The sequence below is a fragment of the Pseudonaja textilis genome, chromosome 13, assembly GCF_049901715.1.
Source record: "Pseudonaja textilis isolate UNSWEBS1 chromosome 13, rPseTex1.2, whole genome shotgun sequence".
NCBI lineage: Eukaryota > Metazoa > Chordata > Lepidosauria > Squamata > Elapidae > Pseudonaja > Pseudonaja textilis.
The window spans coordinates 20137910-20157080 of NC_142002.1; the positions used below are offsets into that span (position 1 = coordinate 20137910).

The 19171-nt window shown below is 45.5% G+C and overlaps 2 protein-coding genes across 2 annotated transcripts; one reads left to right on the forward strand and one right to left on the reverse strand.

Moving 5' to 3' along the window:
* Window positions 1-1923: 1923 nt before the first annotated feature.
* On the reverse strand, window positions 1924-8681 carry MCEE (methylmalonyl-CoA epimerase). The gene is made up of 3 exons (XM_026709769.2): window positions 8563-8681; window positions 3428-3753; window positions 1924-2394 (listed from the first exon to the last, which is right to left on the reverse strand). The coding sequence occupies exons 1-3, from the start codon at window positions 8591-8593 to the stop codon at window positions 2242-2244; spliced, it is 510 nt and encodes a 169-aa protein (XP_026565554.1). The 5' UTR covers window positions 8594-8681; the 3' UTR covers window positions 1924-2241.
* A 622-nt stretch (window positions 8682-9303) lies between these two features.
* MPHOSPH10 (M-phase phosphoprotein 10) lies at window positions 9304-17048 on the forward strand. Its single transcript, XM_026709713.2, has 11 exons — window positions 9304-9429; window positions 10286-10961; window positions 11359-11516; window positions 11986-12166; window positions 12338-12479; window positions 12956-13023; window positions 13487-13624; window positions 14158-14268; window positions 14648-14755; window positions 15762-15989; window positions 16787-17048. Exons 1-11 carry the CDS (start codon window positions 9332-9334, stop codon window positions 16931-16933), a joined length of 2055 nt encoding a protein of 684 aa, XP_026565498.1. The 5' UTR covers window positions 9304-9331; the 3' UTR covers window positions 16934-17048.
* The last annotated feature ends 2123 nt before the right edge of the window (window positions 17049-19171 follow it).

A 19171-nucleotide genomic window follows, 5' to 3' on the forward strand; every position in this document is an offset into this window, starting at 1 on the left:
AGCCACTGGGAAGGTGACAAATGGTGGTCCCATGAGTCCAGAAGGCTACAACCGTTATAACTGTATATGCCAGTTGCCAAGCACACACATTTCAATCGGGTGGCCATGGGAAATGCTGTGATGGTTTGTAAGGGCAAGGACCTGTTGCAAGTCACTATTTTCACTGTCATTGCAACTTTGGCCACTAAATGAATGGCTGGAAGTCAAGGACTGCCTGTAATTGGAAGATACAAGGATGGGACTTAAAGGAAGCAGGGAAGATGATGGTCCATTGCAGCCACCCCAACTGTTCTTCCCCTGAAGCTTATTTTTTGATCCCAGGATTGGCTCGCGGTCTACTAAGCTCAGATTCAGCTGCTCAGCTTCAGAACAAAGAATTGGGGTGACTGTCCTTCAGTTAAACAGCAAAAATCTTGCTGCAGCCTCAGAGGTTTAGCAGAACATTAAGAAATCCCCACAAACACACGACACTTTGTCCATGTTTACGATGAACAAACTCAGAGGAATCTAACTTAGTGCATCTTCTCTTCCTTAAAATCTACGCATTTTTCTTGCTTTTAGCACTCTTTCCAGTGGTGGTTAGTTGCTATTTATGGTCTCCCGTGAAAATATTCATTTTGCACGCGTAGTTCTTGCTGATGGCTTAGCAATGTTAGAGGAAGCTTTGTTGTACAGCTTGTAGTAACTTCTTGTTTGTAAACATTGGTCATTTCCTACTGACTTACATTGGTAGCAGGGGCTACCAATGCAGGGACTTATTTTGGAATAAACTAAGATCACATCATGACCGGCTGTAAGCTGAGGGAATATACCAGTCCAGTATCTGATTTTTCTTCCAATAAACAATTCTGCATTTGGATGGTTAGCTGGCCGAACATTGGTATTCGAACATCGATCTTTTTAGCATTTATGTTTTGTGTTTTGCTAATCTGGATGAGATGTTAATATATATTGCTAGCCCATGTATGATATGCCACACGCGGAAATAAAGAAAGAAGTAAAATTCAAGGCGGCTGTGTTTTCTATTACAGCAAAAAAAATAAAATTAAAAAAATAAATCTACCAGCTAGTTTTGATGCAGCCACACACTTTTCTTAGCTGGTTAAACAAATCTGGCTTTTAATTGCTCATTGCTTATTCAAAGGATTTGAAATTATGAGCCGTTCTAATACCTAGAAATAATTATCTTAGGGCTAGCAGCTGAATTTTTTAAAAAGATTTAAAAACTCTGTTTCTTCCATATATATATCTCTGTGTGTAGACGTATACATATTTGTACACACACACACACACACACATATTTTTGCAAGTGTACCAAAAAGGCAACCACAGAGGCTGCCCGAGAGCAACTGTTACAGGAGGGCGAAATGGCTCATGCAATAACAACGATCATCTCATTATTAAGTGATGCTTCAGAATACGAAAAGGAAAAAAAGGCTTCGAGTGTTTTCCTAAGGGAATACCAGAGCAATTAGGAAGAAAACAGCTGCCTTCTGCACAAATTTCCTGCTTTTCTCGCTTGCAAATGGGAGATTTTCCAGAGTTTCTTTCAAGGGGATGTAAAATTAGACCCTGGACTTGCAACGGTGAGAGGAGAAACCAAAATCTTAGGGAGCACCCAAGTGATTAAGGAAATATAAACCCCTCCAGGAACAGAAAACGCAGGCCTTAAAGCAGGGGACTCCAACCTTGACAACTTTTTAAGACTTGTGGACTTCAATTCCCAGAGTTCCTCAGCCAGGAAAACAAGTTGTCAAGGTTGGAGACCCCCCTGCCTTAAAGCATGTTTCTCAACCGTGGCGACTTTACCTGGCTGGGGAATTCTGGGAGTTGAAGTCCACCCATCTTAAAAGTTGGCAGGATTGAAAAATACTGCCCTGCCCTGTGTTGGTAAGCTGGCCCAAACTCTCAAAAACACCCATCCTTTTCTCCTTGGTTTTTAATTGTACATTTGTGATTCTCGATGTCAAGTTCTGCTTCCGTATTATTTCCATATTTCTGGTGAGACTGTTTATTGGGGTGCATATTCCCCGAAAGCTGCCCGCTGATGAACAGCATCTCTCAGCGGAAACTTCCACTGCCAATCCTGTTCCTGCCCCTTCAAAATAGGGGCCCTGAAGTTTTGGGGAGCCCCACCACCTTAACGGGGCACCTCAGATATATGCCACAGAGAGGAGAGAGGTGCCAAGTCTCTCCTTGGCTGAGAGAGCTCCTGCCACGTGTGATGGATGCATCCTCCTTCTAGGCTTGTTCAAGTTCTACCAGCACCCCGTCGCAGTCTTTGGGGTGCAGGAAAACCACCGGCTTTCCATGAGCACCGATTTGGGGTTCGTCGCTCAGAACACGGATCTTTTTCCTCTTCAGCTCTTCGATGGCGCTGGTGATATCGTCCACCTGACAAAACAAAGAGAGATCCGTTTGCGAAGAATTATTGGTGAGAAAGAGAGGGGTGCCTTCTTAAAACGAGAAAACTTCCGGGCCCCCAGATGTCCCTCAAATAGAAATGGCCAACGCGCAGGGCTATTGGGGGAAAAGGCTTGGATGGGTACTTCCGTGCTATCTGGAACCCTGCACCCCACTTTCCCTCCCCTCTCTGCCTTAAAAAGGTGAAGGTTCCCTTGCACGTCCATGTGACGCGTTTCCAGCTCTAGGGGGCGCTGCTCATCTCCGTTGCAAAGCCGAAGAAGAGCCAGCGCCGTCCGAAGACGTCTCCGTGGTCAAGTGGGTGGCCGGCAGGGCTAAACGCCTTCGAAGGCGCACAGGACACCGTTCCCTTCCCACCCAAATGGCTCCTATTTTTCGACTTGCATTTTGTTACGCGCTTTCGAACGGGTCGCTTGGCAGAAGCTGGGACAAGGAACGGGAGCTCACTCCGTTACGCGGCTATGCTAGGGATTCGAACCGCCAACCTTTCTGATCGACAAGCTCAGCGTCTTAGCCACTGAGCCACCGCATCCCTCCTCTCTGCCTTAGAAACAAAGAAACACAACGTCGATTTGTAGGAATCTCAAGCTCCCTGATCCCTTTCTTTAAGCACCTCCAGGTAATCCTTGACTTGTGACCACATTTCTCTTGCTAAGGGAGGCAGTCGTTGAGCTTTGCCCCGTTCTGCGGCCTTTTCTTGCCCCCGTTACGAAATGAATCCCTGCGCTTGTTAATCACAGGGTTCTTCAGTGAACCTGGCTTCCCCATTGACTCCAATTGCCTGAAGGTGGCAAAAGGGACACTGCAAACGTCCATCGCTGCAAGAGTCCCCCGCCAAGCGGCTGAATTTTGATCACGTGACTGTGGGGATACTGCAACGGTCGCAAGTGTGAAAAACGGTCCTAAGCGGCGAGCTGTTGTAATTCAAGGACTACCCGCATTTCTAAAGCAGTTTTTGCTCAGAATCATCTCTTCGGTTCGAAACAAAACCCCCAGGAAATACCTCCAGGCAGATGTGATGGATTCCGCCGGCCTTGTTTTTCTGCAGGAAACCCGCAATGGGGCTTTTTTCTCCCAGGGGGTGCAGAAGCTCCAGTTTCGTGTTCCCCAGCTCCACGAAGACCGTGTAGACCCCGTGGTCGGGCAGGGGGAGGACCTTACTCACTCGGGCTTGTAACACATCCCTATACAGGGCGGTGGCTTTTTCCAGGTCAGGCACAGCGATGGCCACGTGATTAAGCTGCCCCAACTTCCACAAAGGTTGGGGAATTGCCTGGTCCGAGGACCATCTGACCGTTGGAGATCTCCAGTGGAGGCGAGTGAAAAGGCCTGGAACAAAGAGGAAAACCACGTCTCCAATGTCAGCAGCCCTCTCCACCCCACCCCCCAAATATGTAGGGTAAACGTTGGAAGGCCTGTGTGCTACGATTCTCCACCTTTGCGGGGTGACCAGGGGGAGCCCTGCAGGTGTGAAGGACGGTAAGGCCTCGAAGGAAGAACGTGGCCTTCAGATAACCAGCATCCCGGATATGAATATTGAATACAGATATTGAATACAGCTCAGCTGTCTAGAATCCACTCTGGATATCGGACATTAATACAACTGAGCGTGTCCAGAAGTATTTCACAAGAAGAGTAGTATACACCACCAGGCTTGAGATGTTGGTCTTGGATAACCTAGAACTACATCGCCTACAGTTTGACTTAAGCATAGTTTATAAAATAATCTGCTTCAATGTACTACCAATCAATGACTTTTTCACTTTCGACTGCAACAACACAAGAGCACATAATAGATATAAACTCAACGTACACCGCTTCAAACTTGATTGCAGGAAGTATGACTCCAGCAACAGAGAGGTCAATGCCCGGAACACGCTACCTGACTCTTGCCATCCGCCAACCCCCCACTCCGTTTCCCTCAAACTAACCACTATTGACCTCACCCCTTCCTAAGAGGCATGTGAGAGGTGTGCATAAGCGCACAATCGTGCCTACCGTCCCTGTCCTATTGTCCCCAATTATTCGTACCCATTTCCTGCATTTATACTTATGTTTATGATCTTGTAAGTTATTGACAAATAAATGAAATAAAGTAAATAAAGTATGGAGAAGGAAGATAACTGCAAGATAATCGTATTTTCCTGATGTGTTCCGCCATCTTTGTTTTTTTTCCCGGTCTGAAAATTAAGGCGTTGAATTGCACTCTAGAATAGCATCTTTCTCAATTTTTGCAACCTTAAAAGAGTTCTGGGAGTTGAAGTCCACCCTTCTTAACGTTGCCATGGTTGAAACAACCCTGTTCAATTCTTGGGTTGAAATGTCAGCTCAGAAGACAGCCTAGTGTAGACCTAACAAATATAGACCCCCTCAATATTTTGTTTTCAGGGCATGATCTCCAGTGCATGATCTTGGTCAGCAAAGTGATTTTTTGTTACCCTCCAGGAAAAAAGTGCTGAGGTTCCATTTTGCCCTTTGGAAGCCTCGCTTTTCCATTTCCCTGGGGCAGAAAACCCGCGTGGGGTTTTCCTTAAGAGCTCTGCCTCTACAACCTTTTCCTTTTCTCCACCCCCCTCACCAGCTACCGTCTTGAAAAGCATTATTCATATATTATTAATTAACCTTCTGGAGCCCACGTTACTTTCCTTATTAGGCCCGACGTGTTTATTATTTAAAATATTCCCGTAACATTTTTGTTTTTATTTTGAAAACCCCAGAGTGCTGTACAAGTGCAAATAATTCTTCTTTTATGTACACTGAGTGCATTTGCACCAAGACAAATTCCTTGTGTGGCCAACCACACTTGGCCAATAAAGAATTCTGTTCTGTTCTATTCTATTCCATATTTCTATTCTATTCTATTCTATTCTATTCTATTCTATTCTATTCTATTCTATTCTATTCTATTCTATTCTATTCCATTCCATTCCATTCCATTCTATTCCATTCCATATTTGTATTCTATTCTATTCTATTCTATTCTATTCTATTCTATTCTATTCTATTCTATTCTATTCTATTCTATTCTATTCTATTCTATTCTAATCTAATCTAATCTAACTATTCCTATTCTATTCCTATTCTGTTCCCATTCTCTTCTCTATTCTCTTCTCTCTTCTAATTTATCTGGGGTGGTTCCCCCCGCCCTCATTTTCTTTTAGGAAGGATGTGAGGGTGTTTGATGGAGAAAGGTCAGTTAGACAGTGCAGTCCTACATTGTTTCCCCCAAAATATAACCTACCCAGAAAGTAAGTCCTAGCTTGATTTTTACATGTGTGCCCAATATAAGCCCTACCCCCAAAATAAGCCCTAATTAGATCCTTCCCACTCCAGGGTGCACAGGTAAAACTTAAGCCAGGGTGGGGATGGTGGGTGGTGGAGCTGCCTTACTACTTACCTTTGGACAGTTGTAGTCAGGCCTCGCACACCCTGACATCTGCCTTGCCGATCCATTTCTTTTGCAGCTGGCAAGGCTGGCAAGGCTTTCCTGAAGGCCTCTGTAACTGATAACAAAGTTCTGGATCGATCCAGAGCTCTGTTATCAGCTGCAGAGGCCTTCAGGAAAGCCTTGCTGGCCACAGAAGAAGTAATTCCTGAAGGCCTCTGACAGCAAAAAGGAGGCTGGGTTGACGCGTGCAAGTCATCCCCCGAAAATAAGACCCGGTGCCTTTTTTGGTGGCAAAATATATGGTATGTTGTGAGTTAATTTTGTGAGTTTGCTTGCTAGCAAATTTTATGGGTTGGCTTGCAAGCAAATTTTACGTGACAGACCCAGGTAGCCGATGACAGAAACACAGATCTCTAAGTGAATCTGTGATTCTGTGAGCAACTCAATCTGCCTGCCTGCTTTGCCTGACTTTGGGTAAAAGTTGCTCTTTTTTAAATACAAAATTCAATACTTTCATAAATATTTATAATATTTACATACAAGCCATGTCCAGCCAGTCATATGACCACCAGGCTACACCCACAAATTAAGTCACGCCTACAGAACAGGTTGTTAAGACATATGAATTCATGTTAGTGGTCCCCAGGATTTAAAATTATGTTTGGTGATCCCTGAGGTCCAAAAGTTTAGCGACCCCTGCCCTATACAACGTTTATAGTTTCACAGGAGGAATCTTTTAGCATTTCTCTCCCCAGCTGTTAAGCACACTGCAAAATGCCTGATGTTTCACATTCACAAATGTGTTAAAATGTGCAAATATGAATAAGTAAATCCATTTTCCTACCCCACATTAAGGCTGGGGTAGCTACCACATCCCTGGTTGCAGAAGCAGCTGGTTCCCACTGACGTCTTCAGATGGACATGAAAGAAATCGGCGCTTCCATTGTTCTCACTTTGAACTAGTTGCCAACTTAGCTATAGGCAGGATTGAGGGGCGAGTGACTTGCCCTGCAGGGACGTAGGGGAGGAAAACTACAGACGTGCTTGTTGGAGCTGCCACAACTCATAGACAAATGTGACAAGCAGTTTATTGTTGGCTGGATTGTTGGAAAGATTGCTGCAACAAAATAATTATGCAATGCAATAAAAATTCAGTCTTGGATGCATCCTACTGTCCTAAATGTTAGATATTATTATGATGGTTGGTTGCACAGTCAGCCAGATGTTTAGGCTGAATTTGGCATTTTATCCACCTATTGAGTCTTTCCCAAGGACTTGGGAGGCAGATGTTCTTATTTGACGATGTTAAAAGTACCATCATAGCAGTTTTGCCTTTTGCAATTAACAGATAATGAATAACAGATAATCAGAGTTGGAAGGGACCTTGTAGGTCATCCAGTCCAACCCCTCACCCAAGCGGGAGACCCTACACCATTTCTGACAAATGGAAGTCCAATCTCTTCTTGAAGGTCTCAACTGATGGCGCTCCCACAACTTCCAAGGGCAACTTCTGTTCCATGGGTTGATTGTTCTCCCTGTCAGAAACCTTCTCCTTATTTCCAGGTTGAATATCTCCTTGTTCAGTTTCCATCCATTATTCCTTGTCTGGCCTACAGGCGCTTTAGAAAATAGCTTGACCCCTTCTCCTCCCTGTGGCAGCCCCTCAAATATTGGAAGGCCACTATCATGTCTCCCCTGGTCCTTCTCTTTAGTAGACTAGCCAAGCCCAGTTCCTGCAACCGTTCGTTGTATGTTTTAGCCTCCAGTCCCTTAATCATCCTGGTTGCTCTTCTCTGCACTTTTTCTAGAGTCTCAACATCTTTTTTATAATGTGGTGAACAAAACTGGATGCAGTACTCTAAGTGTGGCCTTACTAAGGCTTTATAGAGTGGGATTAGTACCTCCCTTGATCTTGATTGTATCCCTCTGTTAATACAATTTAGGATTGCATTAGCTTTTTTGGCTGCTGCTGCACACTGCTGGCTCATGTTGTTGTTTGTTGTTATTTGTTGTTGTTTGTTTGTTATTTGTTGTTTTGTTGTTGTTGTCAAGTCACACAGTCAGCCAGATGTTTAGACTGCCTTTGGCATTTTTGTCTATCAAGTCCAAGAATTTAGGGCAGTGTTTTTGGGGAACTTTAAATTGTGCAGACTTCAACTCCCGGAATTATCCAGCCACCATGCTGAGTTGAGAATCCTGGGAGTTGAAGTCTACGCATTTTAAAGGACTGTAAGGTAGCTGGGAAGTTCTGGGAGTTGAAGTCCATTGAGAAACACTGCTCTATGGCCTCTAGTTCATGTACTTCAGGGGTACTGCATAAAATGAAGAGCCACCACAGGACTGAGGGATATTGGGCTGTCTTCTCCCAACGTGCAGGACAGGCCACAACCTGCGATCTTCCCAAAGCAGCCAGGTAGGTAAAAGAGGCATGAGCTGCCCTGCGGTGGCAAGGGAGCCTCCATGTGCAGGAGCAGCGTAACCCTACAGGGCATTCCAGACAAGGGAAGGAATTGCATCCCACCTTGCGCACTTCCAAGCACCGTCCCAGGGAAAAAGCATTGCACCCAGATTCCATCTGTTGCAACCCGTAATCTTGCAAAGCAGCAGAATGGAGCGCAATTGCACGCATTTCATGCGCGCCTGCACCAATGCAAGCGTGCAAAGAGCCCCGCCCAGCAAGGTTGCAAAGGGGTCTCGCGCGGAAAGCGCCTCCCAGCCCCGTTTCTTCCCCACAATTCCCCAGCACGTACCTGCCACCAGCTTCCCCCTGAGGGCGGCCATCTTTATACCTGGCACTGCCAGGCTCTGCTTCTTTGCCTTTTAGGCGCGGTGAAGCCAAAAGAGAACTGGCAACGGCGTCTCCGCGGGGCCAAAAGGAGGCGGAGGAGAAACAGCGGCTGCTCGCAAAGCAGGGGGAGAACCGCCGCTGGGTCCTAGCGCCTCCGTCTTTTAAGAGTTTCCCCCAAATAGCTACTATTTAACAACAACAACAACAACAACGAGGTGACAATGCAAGGCAGGAATGCTGTACTTAGGGACGGGGGGGGGGCTCTTTCCGATCTGGAGAGGTATTCAAAATGCATGGGGGGGGCGGGGGAGGTGTTTCTTGCAAAGCAGGGTTTTCTTTTCCCAAAAGCTGAATGCACACCTGTCCCGAAGGACCCGCCTTTGCAGGCTGTCTGTGCATGCCCACCCCGTGCAAACTCCCGCTCAGCCTTGCCATAAGGCTGGCCGTCCCACCTTGCAGGGCTGTTGGGAAGGTATAGGGGAGAGAAAGCAGCAAAGGGGCATAGGGAGGGAAAGAGGGGAAAGCAGCGCAATAAAAGCGTCCGGAGCCTTCTCCCCATTGCAAAAGGTTCGGGAGCTCCGCTTGTCTGCCCGGCCGGACAACTCGCCACCCTCGCAGAGCAGAGCCAACCCGGACCTTTTTTTTCCCCGGCGGAACCTTCCTCCGCGGAGGGCGCGTTGCCGGGCGGAGCCCTTTGGGGGACGGACGCGCCGAAGAGGCGCCCGAGAAGCATGGCGGAGCTCGCCGCGGCCCCGTCTCCACGGCAGCGGCTGGACACGTGCTTGGAGCTTCTGGGCGCCGCCGCGGGTCGCCCCGAGCAGTTCCTCAGGTAGGGCCGGGCTAAGAGGCGGGTTCGGGCGGGGAACGGCCTCCCCCGGAGCGTTGCACTACAATGCCCATCGCTCCCAGCCTGCCGAGCCTCTGGCTGCCAGGTGGGAATCCGTCAGGTGCAGCCCAGAGGGCGCCCGGTTGGGGACGGAGGGGCGCTTCTTACTGGGGATTTCCCCGGTCAGAGTCCCCGGTTGCTCCTGCTCCTTCCTGGGGTTGTTCGTCTCAACCCCGAGCCTTCTGGTTTTGTAGGAACTGGGAACCTTGTTTGCAACAACAACAAAACAACAACAGTAATAATATAGTGATTTACATTATTAAGCCCATCTCAACGACTGAACACAACACAACAAATAAATTACAGTACAATCAATGAAACATGAAATAATGATAATGGTTCCTGCTGTCCAACTCTCAATGGTTCTGAGCAGCTTACAACAATCAAAGAAATTATCAATAAAGTCAATTAAACTTCATAATAATGGTGACTTATTAAGCTTGTACGTCACCTGGCTATCAACTACCTTGAGTGGCTTACAACAAACTACAATAAAACAAAATAATGGTTTATTAAACTTGTTCGCTGTCCAATTTTCAATAGGTCTGTGACTCGCACAGCATCAAAGAAATTGCAGTAAAATGGATAAAACCTAATGATGATTAATTAAACTTGTACGCCACCTGATTCTCAATGACTTTGGGTGGCTCAGAACAAAAAAAAAAACTATAACAGCAATAAAATATCTAAAAAGTAAAGATAAAAGTTGGTATGTGCTGTGAAATGAGGACATGGAGGGTCAACCAGGCTTGGGGCGAATCTCATTTGGCAAGTGGCCTGTAACCTCTTTGCCTTCCAGTGTCCAGGACGGCCTTGCCGCTGACTTCGTCGCCCTGACCAAAGCGCTCTACGATTTTCATCATGCCCTCCGAGGAGAAGCCGTGGCTGGAAGCCCTTTGGAGCAGCTGGTGGTTGAGAACTTCGACGAGGAACAGATCTGGCAACAGCTGGAGCTGCAGAACCAGGCCGTCCTGGGGTCCTTGAAGAAAGCGGTCGCGAGAAACGTGGAGGATGAGGGAAAGGGGTTGCTTTCCCTTCTCCCAGACATTGAGGAGGAGGAGGAGGAGGAAGATGAGGTAGGAGATGGTGAGGAGGACATGGATGTGGAGGACCAAGCGGAGAAGGAACCCAGCAGGAGTCACAGTGAAGAAGAAGAAGGGCTTGACCAGAAGAGAAGCGATCCGGAAGCCTCCAAAAACGGTCCTTTCAGCGACGAGGATTCTGAGCTGGACTTCGATATCGATAAGTTAGAGCAGCAAACCCAAAAGTCTAAGAGCGTTAGGAAAAAGTGGGGGACGGACTCCCTGGTGGACGACAGGTTTTTCAAACTCTCCGAGATGGAGGCTGCGTTGGAGGCGGAGGAGAAAGAAGGAGAGAGAGAGAATGACAGCGATGGAATAGATTACTTCGAAGAGATTCTCTCTGAAGATGATGATGAGGAGGAGGAGGAGGAGTTCGGAGCATTGAAGAAGAAGGTAAGCGCTCGGGAGAAAACATTTGTGTTTTCATAAGGTAAATGTAGTCTGCTCTGAAAGGTGATATTATTTTGAGGCAGACATACTTGGAAAGAATCGGATTTCAAAACCATTCTCCAGATCAACTTAGAATAGCTGACTGGGGAATTCTGGGAAATGAAGTCCACAGGCATTGCTGCAAATAGAATAGTTATCAAATTTGTACAATTATTTTTAAAATTCTGCTTTGCTTACATGCATCCTTTGAAACAAAGGGGGGGACTCTTCCTGGGAAATCCCACAGCGAAAGTCTGCAAATATATCCCACATATTTGGAGAAGAACAATTCTTGTACTTATTCTTATTCCAGTGTGTTAAATATTCACTGTCCACCAACTTCGCTTTTCTTCTTCCTCAGGCAATTAAAAGTGCTCGCGAGCTTAAATATCAAGATTACTTTGATCCTGTGGATGAGAGCAGCAATCCCCTGGATGAAAAGGAAGATGACCAAAATAGCCAGAGCGGAGAAGGGGGAGAAGAGGAAGAGGAAGGAGGCAGTGCGGAGAGCGCTTCCGAGTATGTGGCTGATCTCTAAAGGCACAGTTCTATTTTAATAAGGAGTTACAAAATCTTTAAATGCATCTATAATGCAAACTTTGTAGATACTTCATTAATAACAAATATATTCAGTAAGAGCCAGCTGGTTGTGGTGGTTCAGTTGCTGGCCTAGAAACTAGGAGACTGTGAGTTCTAGTCCTGCCTTAGCCATGAAAGCTGGCTAGGTGACTTTGAGCCGATCACCAGGAATCTGTGAGTTCTAGTCCCACTATCATAGACATGAAAATCAATGGGTGATTTGGGGCCAATCACTCTGTCTCACTCGAACACACCTCACGGGATTGTTGTGGGGAAAATAGGAAGAGGAAGGCCTATTAATTACGTTCACTGCCTTGAGTTATTAAAAAAGTAATAAAGGCAGGATAAAAATGCAATAAATAAAAATATGTGGCTAATGAATGTTTTTTTTTATCCTATTGCTGGACAGGAGCGCTGAGGACATGGGTGAAATGAGACAGACCGAATGTGGAAAAAGCAAAGACCCTTCAAAAAGAGTGACTTTCTCCTTGCCCTTCGACAGCGACGTAGAAGAGGACACCGTCTTGTTCCAGGAAAAATCTAGCAAGCCGCCCGAAATGAAATCATCCTTTGAGAAAAGACAGGAAAAGGTGAACTTGGCGCTAGGCCCAAATCCATTCACGCCGTTGTTCTGAAAGGCTCTTGATAAATACAAAATCTTCAGGCTAGGAAGAAAAGAAAGGAAGCGAGGCAGGGACAAGAAATGGGTTTTAAAACCTTTGTGCCTTGGGAATGAGAGGTTGCTGGTTTTCTTCTTACAGATGAGCGAAAAAATAAAATCCCTGGAAGAGGAGCTGCTGAAGGAGAAGCCATGGCAACTGAAGGGCGAAATTGTGGGGCAGAAGAGACCAGAGAACAGCCTCCTGGAGGAAATGCTGCTGTTTGACCACGCAGTCCGAATGGGTAACCTTTGCATAGAGCACAGAGATGCTTTATCTTAAAAGCTCCGGGGAAGAAATGCTCCTTAGCATTTATGAATCGGTTTATTTGATTTTTGTACCGATAATAACACAAGGGTGGCGAACGTTTCCAACCCACCTTCCTCCTCTTCCTTTCCTCACAGCAACAGCCCTGTGAGGTGTTTTGGGCTGAGAGAGAGTGGCTGGTCCAAAGTCACCCACCTGGCTTTCGTGTCTAAGGCTGAACTAGAACTCACTGTCTCCTGGTGATTGGCCCAAAGTCGCCCGCTTTCATGCCTCAGGGAGGACTAGAACTCACAATTGCCCTTGTTTCTAGACCAGCACCTGAACCAAATTGGCTCTTGTAAGCTAGGAAAGCTGGTTTGTACATGGCCAAGATAGTTCCATCATCTGGAACTATCGGTAAGGATACTGTTAAATCTCACTGGGTTTGGGTTTTTTTTATGTGTGTGTTCTCAGCTCCGATGGTCACAGAAGAAACAACTCTTGAGCTGGAAGAGATTATCAAGAGAAGGATAAAAGATCAGGTGAATAATTTTAAAAAAAAATCTTTCTCATTTACGCTGTTTGAGAGAGGAATCTCCCATTTAGCTACCCTAGCTGCTCTTCAGGTGGTCTGGATTGCGGGTATCCTTGAAGGCTGTGGAGAAGATAGTTTTCCTCTTTTGTAAGAATCCTTAAGATCCTGTTGCTGTGGAATTTTTCCAAGGAAGCAGTTTGGTGCTTCAGGATTAAAAAGTTGCCAAGTTTTCATTATTCTGGCGTGGCTTAAAAAAAAAAAAAACTCTCTTTACATTGTACAGATTTGTGTTCTTAACTCCTGCAATTTTGTCAGCTAATTTTTATGGCTTAACTACCGAGAATGAATTGCATCAAGGTGAGATGTTCATTGCTACCTGCAGCAGGCATTGCTCCAGAGTGTCTTTTTAAAAACACAACACATATACATACACACTGCTGAAATCTCATGTTAATATTTTTATGTTCTAGGCTTGGGACGATGTTGTCCGTAAAGAAAAACCGAAAGAAGATCCGTTCGAGTATAAGAAGCGTTTGACTCTGGATCAGGAGAAAAGCAAATTGAGCCTGGCTGAAATTTATGAGCAGGAATATTTGAAACTGAACCAGGTGTGTAACTCTCTCTTACTGAAATTTAGGATGCACCTCTGCCAAAGCGGTTTGGTTATTTCCACTTGAAGACTTGGGAATTGGCAGTTGTGTGAATAAGTAAAAAGAAGAAAAAGAATTGCAATTCAGTTGCTAATTCTTAAGTGGACTTCACTGGTTTGCTTTTGCTCATTGATTCTTCTTGAATTATGTGTTAGGATTGGACAAAGTTACAATATGATGGTTAGAAATTAAGTTTGGGTTTTTAAGAAAAAAAACAACCCCCAAATAGCCTACATTTTTGAGAAATGAAATATTTCAACAGCGCTTAAGTGTAACTTGGTTGATGCAGATTAAAAAGTTTCTCAGACTCCGTTTTATACCCACATATTTAACTTCTTGGCATTCCGCTGTAAAATACTACAAATCATCATTTTATAAAAGAAACCAAACTTTATATTTTAGATGAGATTAAAAAAAATAAGATACCTTCTATCCGGCCATTTTTTTTTTTAAAGAATTCTGCTCCTTAATCCCACGTTGTGTTAATGCAGAAAAAAACGGAAGAGGAAGAAAAACCGGAGCATATCGAAATACAGAAAATGATGGACTCTCTCTTTGTCAAACTGGATGCCCTGTCCAACTTCCACTTCATGCCGAAACCAGTAAGTACACACCGTAGACTTGGGAGCAAGCTTTGAGTAGAAAGGTTGAGAATACTGTCTCCTCTCCTTAGCAGACTTTTTAAGTCCATATTTATGTTTCTCAGCTTTGACAACTTTAAGATGGGGGGGACTTCAACTCCCAGAATTCCCCACCAGCATGTGGAAGTTGAAGTCTCCCCATCTTAAAATCATCAAGGCTGAGAAACATCGTTCTGTATGTTTTTAATGTCTCTGTAGGATGGTAAGTAGAGATGAAATGCGGCTTTTAGGCATCTTACCACCCAATTCCACTTCGTTTATTTTTGAGACTACAATTGTTGCATGATGTTGACCTGTATATACATCATGCATCTTTTGGGGTTTTGTTTCTTTCCTGTAGCCTGTGCCAGAAGTTAAAATCGTCTCCAATCTCCCAGCAATAACCATGGAAGAGGTCGCTCCGGTGCACGTTAGCAATGCTGCCCTTCTGGCACCTGAGGAAATCAAGGTAGGTGGCATTAAGGTTTCCTGTTCTCCATCACTTGGCTGGTCCCATCCTTGGGAATCTGGTTCCATGCCAGGTTGAAGTCAGAGGGAGCTCATGCAGTTGATTTGACCCCACGCACCCGATGTGATGAGCCAAAGGGGCGTGGCACAAAGGCAACACAGTCACACAAGTAAGAAGAGTCCCTTTGGTACCTCCAGCTTTGCCTCCAATGTCCAGGTTACTTTCGGCTGGAGGAAAAAACTCTCCCAAGAACAGCCTTTAAGTGGAGGAAATTCAGTCCGAAAATGAAGTACATACAAACTGTAACTAAAAATCCACACAAACCACGCTGCAGTAATTAACTTGACAGGCAGGAGAAGAAGGAATTCCAGATTTGAAAGGTTAGCAAAACGCACACAGTTAGGAAGACGCCAGGAACCCAGATAAGCCTCAACAATACCAGATCATTCACGATTTGTTCTCAACAGTTTGCTGTGCGCAACCTCCCTTTTTACACACTCTGTTCCCAGCTGTAGCTGATGAAGGGAATCAGGGCCCTTTCCTCCCCGTAAGCCATGCAACTCCCGTTGCTCCCTTCTCCATTCCTCCCTGTGTGCCCTAGGATGAAGCGGGGGTGGGCCTGGGTCTTCCTCTGAATTCCCTCTGCCTCGTTCTACCTCTCCCCTGTTCTGCCCAGCCAGACTTTGCCCTTCTCCAGTTTCCTCCACAGGCAACAGAGCCACACTCCCACTCAAGACACCCATCGCTGCTTTTCTTAACACGGGTGCCTCCTTCGCCTAAAGTGAAATGATGTCATTTCAGTGGGTCCGGAGGCTGGGGGGATAATTCCAGCAAACACCTCCAAAGACTTGTTGGGTTGTGGACACGTTAGTGGCAGGCCTGGGTTGGGTGTCACGGAGGTTTCTGAGTTGCCTGCTAAGATCCGTGGGATCAATATTCTTTGTTTTTTGTCCCCGTCGTCGTCCCCCCCACCCTAAAAAAAATGCCTCACTTGCTTGTATTTTAGGAGAAGAACAAAGGGGGCGATGTGAAAACCGATGCTGAGAAGACGCCCACCGATAAGAAACGGGATCGCAGGAAGAAGAAGCTGATGAAACGTGTGAAGCTGAAGGAGAAGGAGAGGCGGCAGAAGCTTCTGGAAAAGAAATCGGAACCCGGCGCCAAGCTCAGCAAAAAAGCCTCTGAGGCCCAGTTGAAAAAGCTGACCCAGGAACGAGGCACCTCGTTGCTTAAGGTAATACTTGATGACGGGGGGCCGGAGACCCCTCAGACCCCAAGGCTCCTCCTCCTCTTTTTGCAAAATTGTCATAAAATGCAGTCACGCGATCCCAGACACACACACACACAGCTTTCACCATCCGTCCCCATTAGCATGTGTGTGTCAACTAAAAAGATACTCCGTTGGTCTTTTTAGTTGCCAGCAGAAAGGGAGGAGGGGAAAGCAGTGCATTCCTTAAATGCCTCAGATAATCGCCTTGGCAGCCGAAGCTGTTGGCGCACAAGATTATTACTGGAGAGCATGATTGATGACTCTTGGCTATGGATGTGTCCCATTGGAGAATATACATCCAGGGGGTGGGTGGGGGGAAGACCAGGGTCAAGGGGGAAATGAATGATGGGTCTTAGAGTCGGCTGCACCCAGGTAACGCCGACATGGCCACTCCTAATAAATAAATCTTTTTTTTTTACTCTGAGAGATGCGGCTGGAGACTTACGATCTGAATGGGGGTGGATTTGTTGGAGCAGTGACAGTGCGAAGCACAAATGTGTAGATCTCACCCAAGTCCTGGAGGAGGAGAAAGGGGGGAGGCTGGGCTGCCAGGAAGGCTGGGCTGTTTAACACAAGGGCTGCCAATGCTCTTTGATCACGGTCGGGATACAAACACGGCTTTTTCTCCTGAAATCTTTTGTTTGGCTCGGCCAGCTATTTTTCCGCTCTGATTTGAAAGGGTGCCGTTTTACTGAAAGGATAAATGTGCTTCCACTCGGCGCGTTTCAGTTCTGCACAATAAACCGCTTTCTCCTTTGCAGGATGACGGCCGAGACAAAGCTTTGAAGTCCTCCAAGGCTTTCTTTTCTCAGCTACAAGATCAAGTGAAAATGCAAATGAAAGAGGCGAGGAAAAGCCAGAAGAGACCAAAGAAGCAGGATCTCTCTGCCCAGAAGCTAAAGCTGTGATAAATTATGCATCCCCTGCTTTGGTATAAATTAAAATACCAAAAGGGGTGGGTTTTTAAAAAAAAAAAATTCTTAATTTAATATTGTGCTTTGAATTAAACTGTTGATAATCCCCTTTTCTCTTGAAATCGCTGCTGCATGCAGGAAGTGTCCATCCAGTACGGTCACATATTAAACTCCCATATTGCCTTTCTTTGACCATAGCCTGGGGTCACTGCTGGCTACTTGTGATTCCAAGCATTTTTCAGTCAAAGGAATGGAAGAATTGGGGGTGACGAGGTCCTGGGCACGGCTCTGTTGATTCTCAGCAGTAACATGGAAGTGATTCATTTTTATTTTCATTTATTTCTCAGTCTTGCCTTTGATCTCTCTCTCTCCCTTAATCCGCCGATAGCAACCCTGTGGGTTTTTCCAACGGCATCCCAGTTCCTTTTTCCTGCCTTCTGTTGTGAATCACTCGTAAAAATGCCAGGTGACCAGTAATGACTGGAGACACACACTTCGAAGCGAATCTTGGAAGCGGTTCAGGTGGTTTTTTTTAAGCTTGAACAAAAAATAATATTAAATTGGTGCCTAAATTCTTTTGTCAGTTCAGGGGTTGCAATGGAAGGCTTAAGATCTTCATCTATCCTCCATGCTTCTGGTTGCATTTGTTTGGAAGCTATAAAATACCTTCTGGGATTTGATATATTTGTTCCTTAGCCAAGAGGAAGAATAAGAAAATGGTATGGGGTTTTCTACTTGGGTAAGGGGTTGGATTAGGGTCCCTTCCAATTCTTATTCCGTGTTTCATAAAAGTTTATTGTTTTTTTCAAGAGCTTGAATTCCTCCAAATTCCCAGGACAATGGCTAGGTACTATATTTCAAAGCACAGCCTGGTGCCAGTATATTAAAAACAATCCTTTTGTAGAGATGTAATTGTTAAAGATGAAACTTGTCTGGTTAAAGCAACTCCCGTTTTCTCATCTTAACAGCATTAAAAGCAAGCAAGTTAGTTCAGGAATCTTGATCACCATTCAAGCTGCTTGTTCAGTTTGGAAAATTACCTTTCGGGCTTATCATTTGCTACAATTATCCCTTTTTAAGCGGAAAAGAAGTTTTACGCCTATAATGCCTTCTAGCAGAATGGAGGAAGACAGTCTTATCAAAAGGTGCCATTTAAGCACCTGAAACGAACGCTGTTGGTTTAGTAAGGCATTAAATAATTTTTTTAAAAAACTTTCTCTGGCTGCATAATTGTATGTTACTTGCATTTTGAGCTGTGGGGAGGAAATGTGTCGAAGGCAATTAAAGTCAGGCCGAATCTGGCTTTGAATTGGTTTCCAATTTTGGGCTAAAAGCAAGCAGCAGCCTTTAGAGCGTAATGGGGAGGAAACCTAAGGCTGCCGTATTTAAAAACGGAAAAGCCGGTCTTAATTGATGGAGTGTAAAGATAGTGTCAGCTAATGGAAGAAGCAGGGGGATAAAAAAATATCAGGGAAGTGGTGGGATTTTCTTGCGCGGGGAAGGTTTACGTGCTGCCAGCGGAGCCATCGAATGCTCCCCAAAATGGGTGTGTAAGGACACACATCTGCATTTGTTCCAAAATCCTGCTTCCGGACCTGGAATTCAGCAAAGAGTTTGAAGTCAAAATTGCCTCTAGATTCTGTCCTAAATAAATAAAATAAAATAAAAAACAACAACGACGAATCTACCCTTCCTGGGAATTGTAGGGAAGGTTGATACTGGGCAAAATGGAGAGATGAAGGAGGTGGTTTGGGTGGGGGTATCCTTGCAGGAGGAGTGGGGAAGGGGCTTTGGCTGCCAGCCAGTCTGACTTGGGGACATTGTTCCCTTTTCAAAGGTATGAGAGCTCAAAAGGCTTCTTCAGACAGTTAACCCGCGGAACTCACTGCCACAGGATACGGTAACTGTCTGGTTTAGGAACCACAGTAAGGTTTTTTTTAAACTTGACCACTTCTAAGATGAGTGGACATCAACGTCCCAACATCCCCCAATCTTCATCATCATAGAAGTTGTCCACCCATCTAAAAGCATGCTGGCTAGGGGATGCTGGGAGTTTGAAGCCCACCCATCTTGCAAAGTTCCCAATTCGACAAACATCCGATCTGGAGAGCTTTGCAGGTAAAGACATTGCAAAATAAGCATGCAAGGATTGAGTAGTGGATGCACCCAGGGTAAAAACTGGTTGCATTTCAGGCCTGGATGGGGTGGGTGGGGGGAAGGAGCTACTTTTGC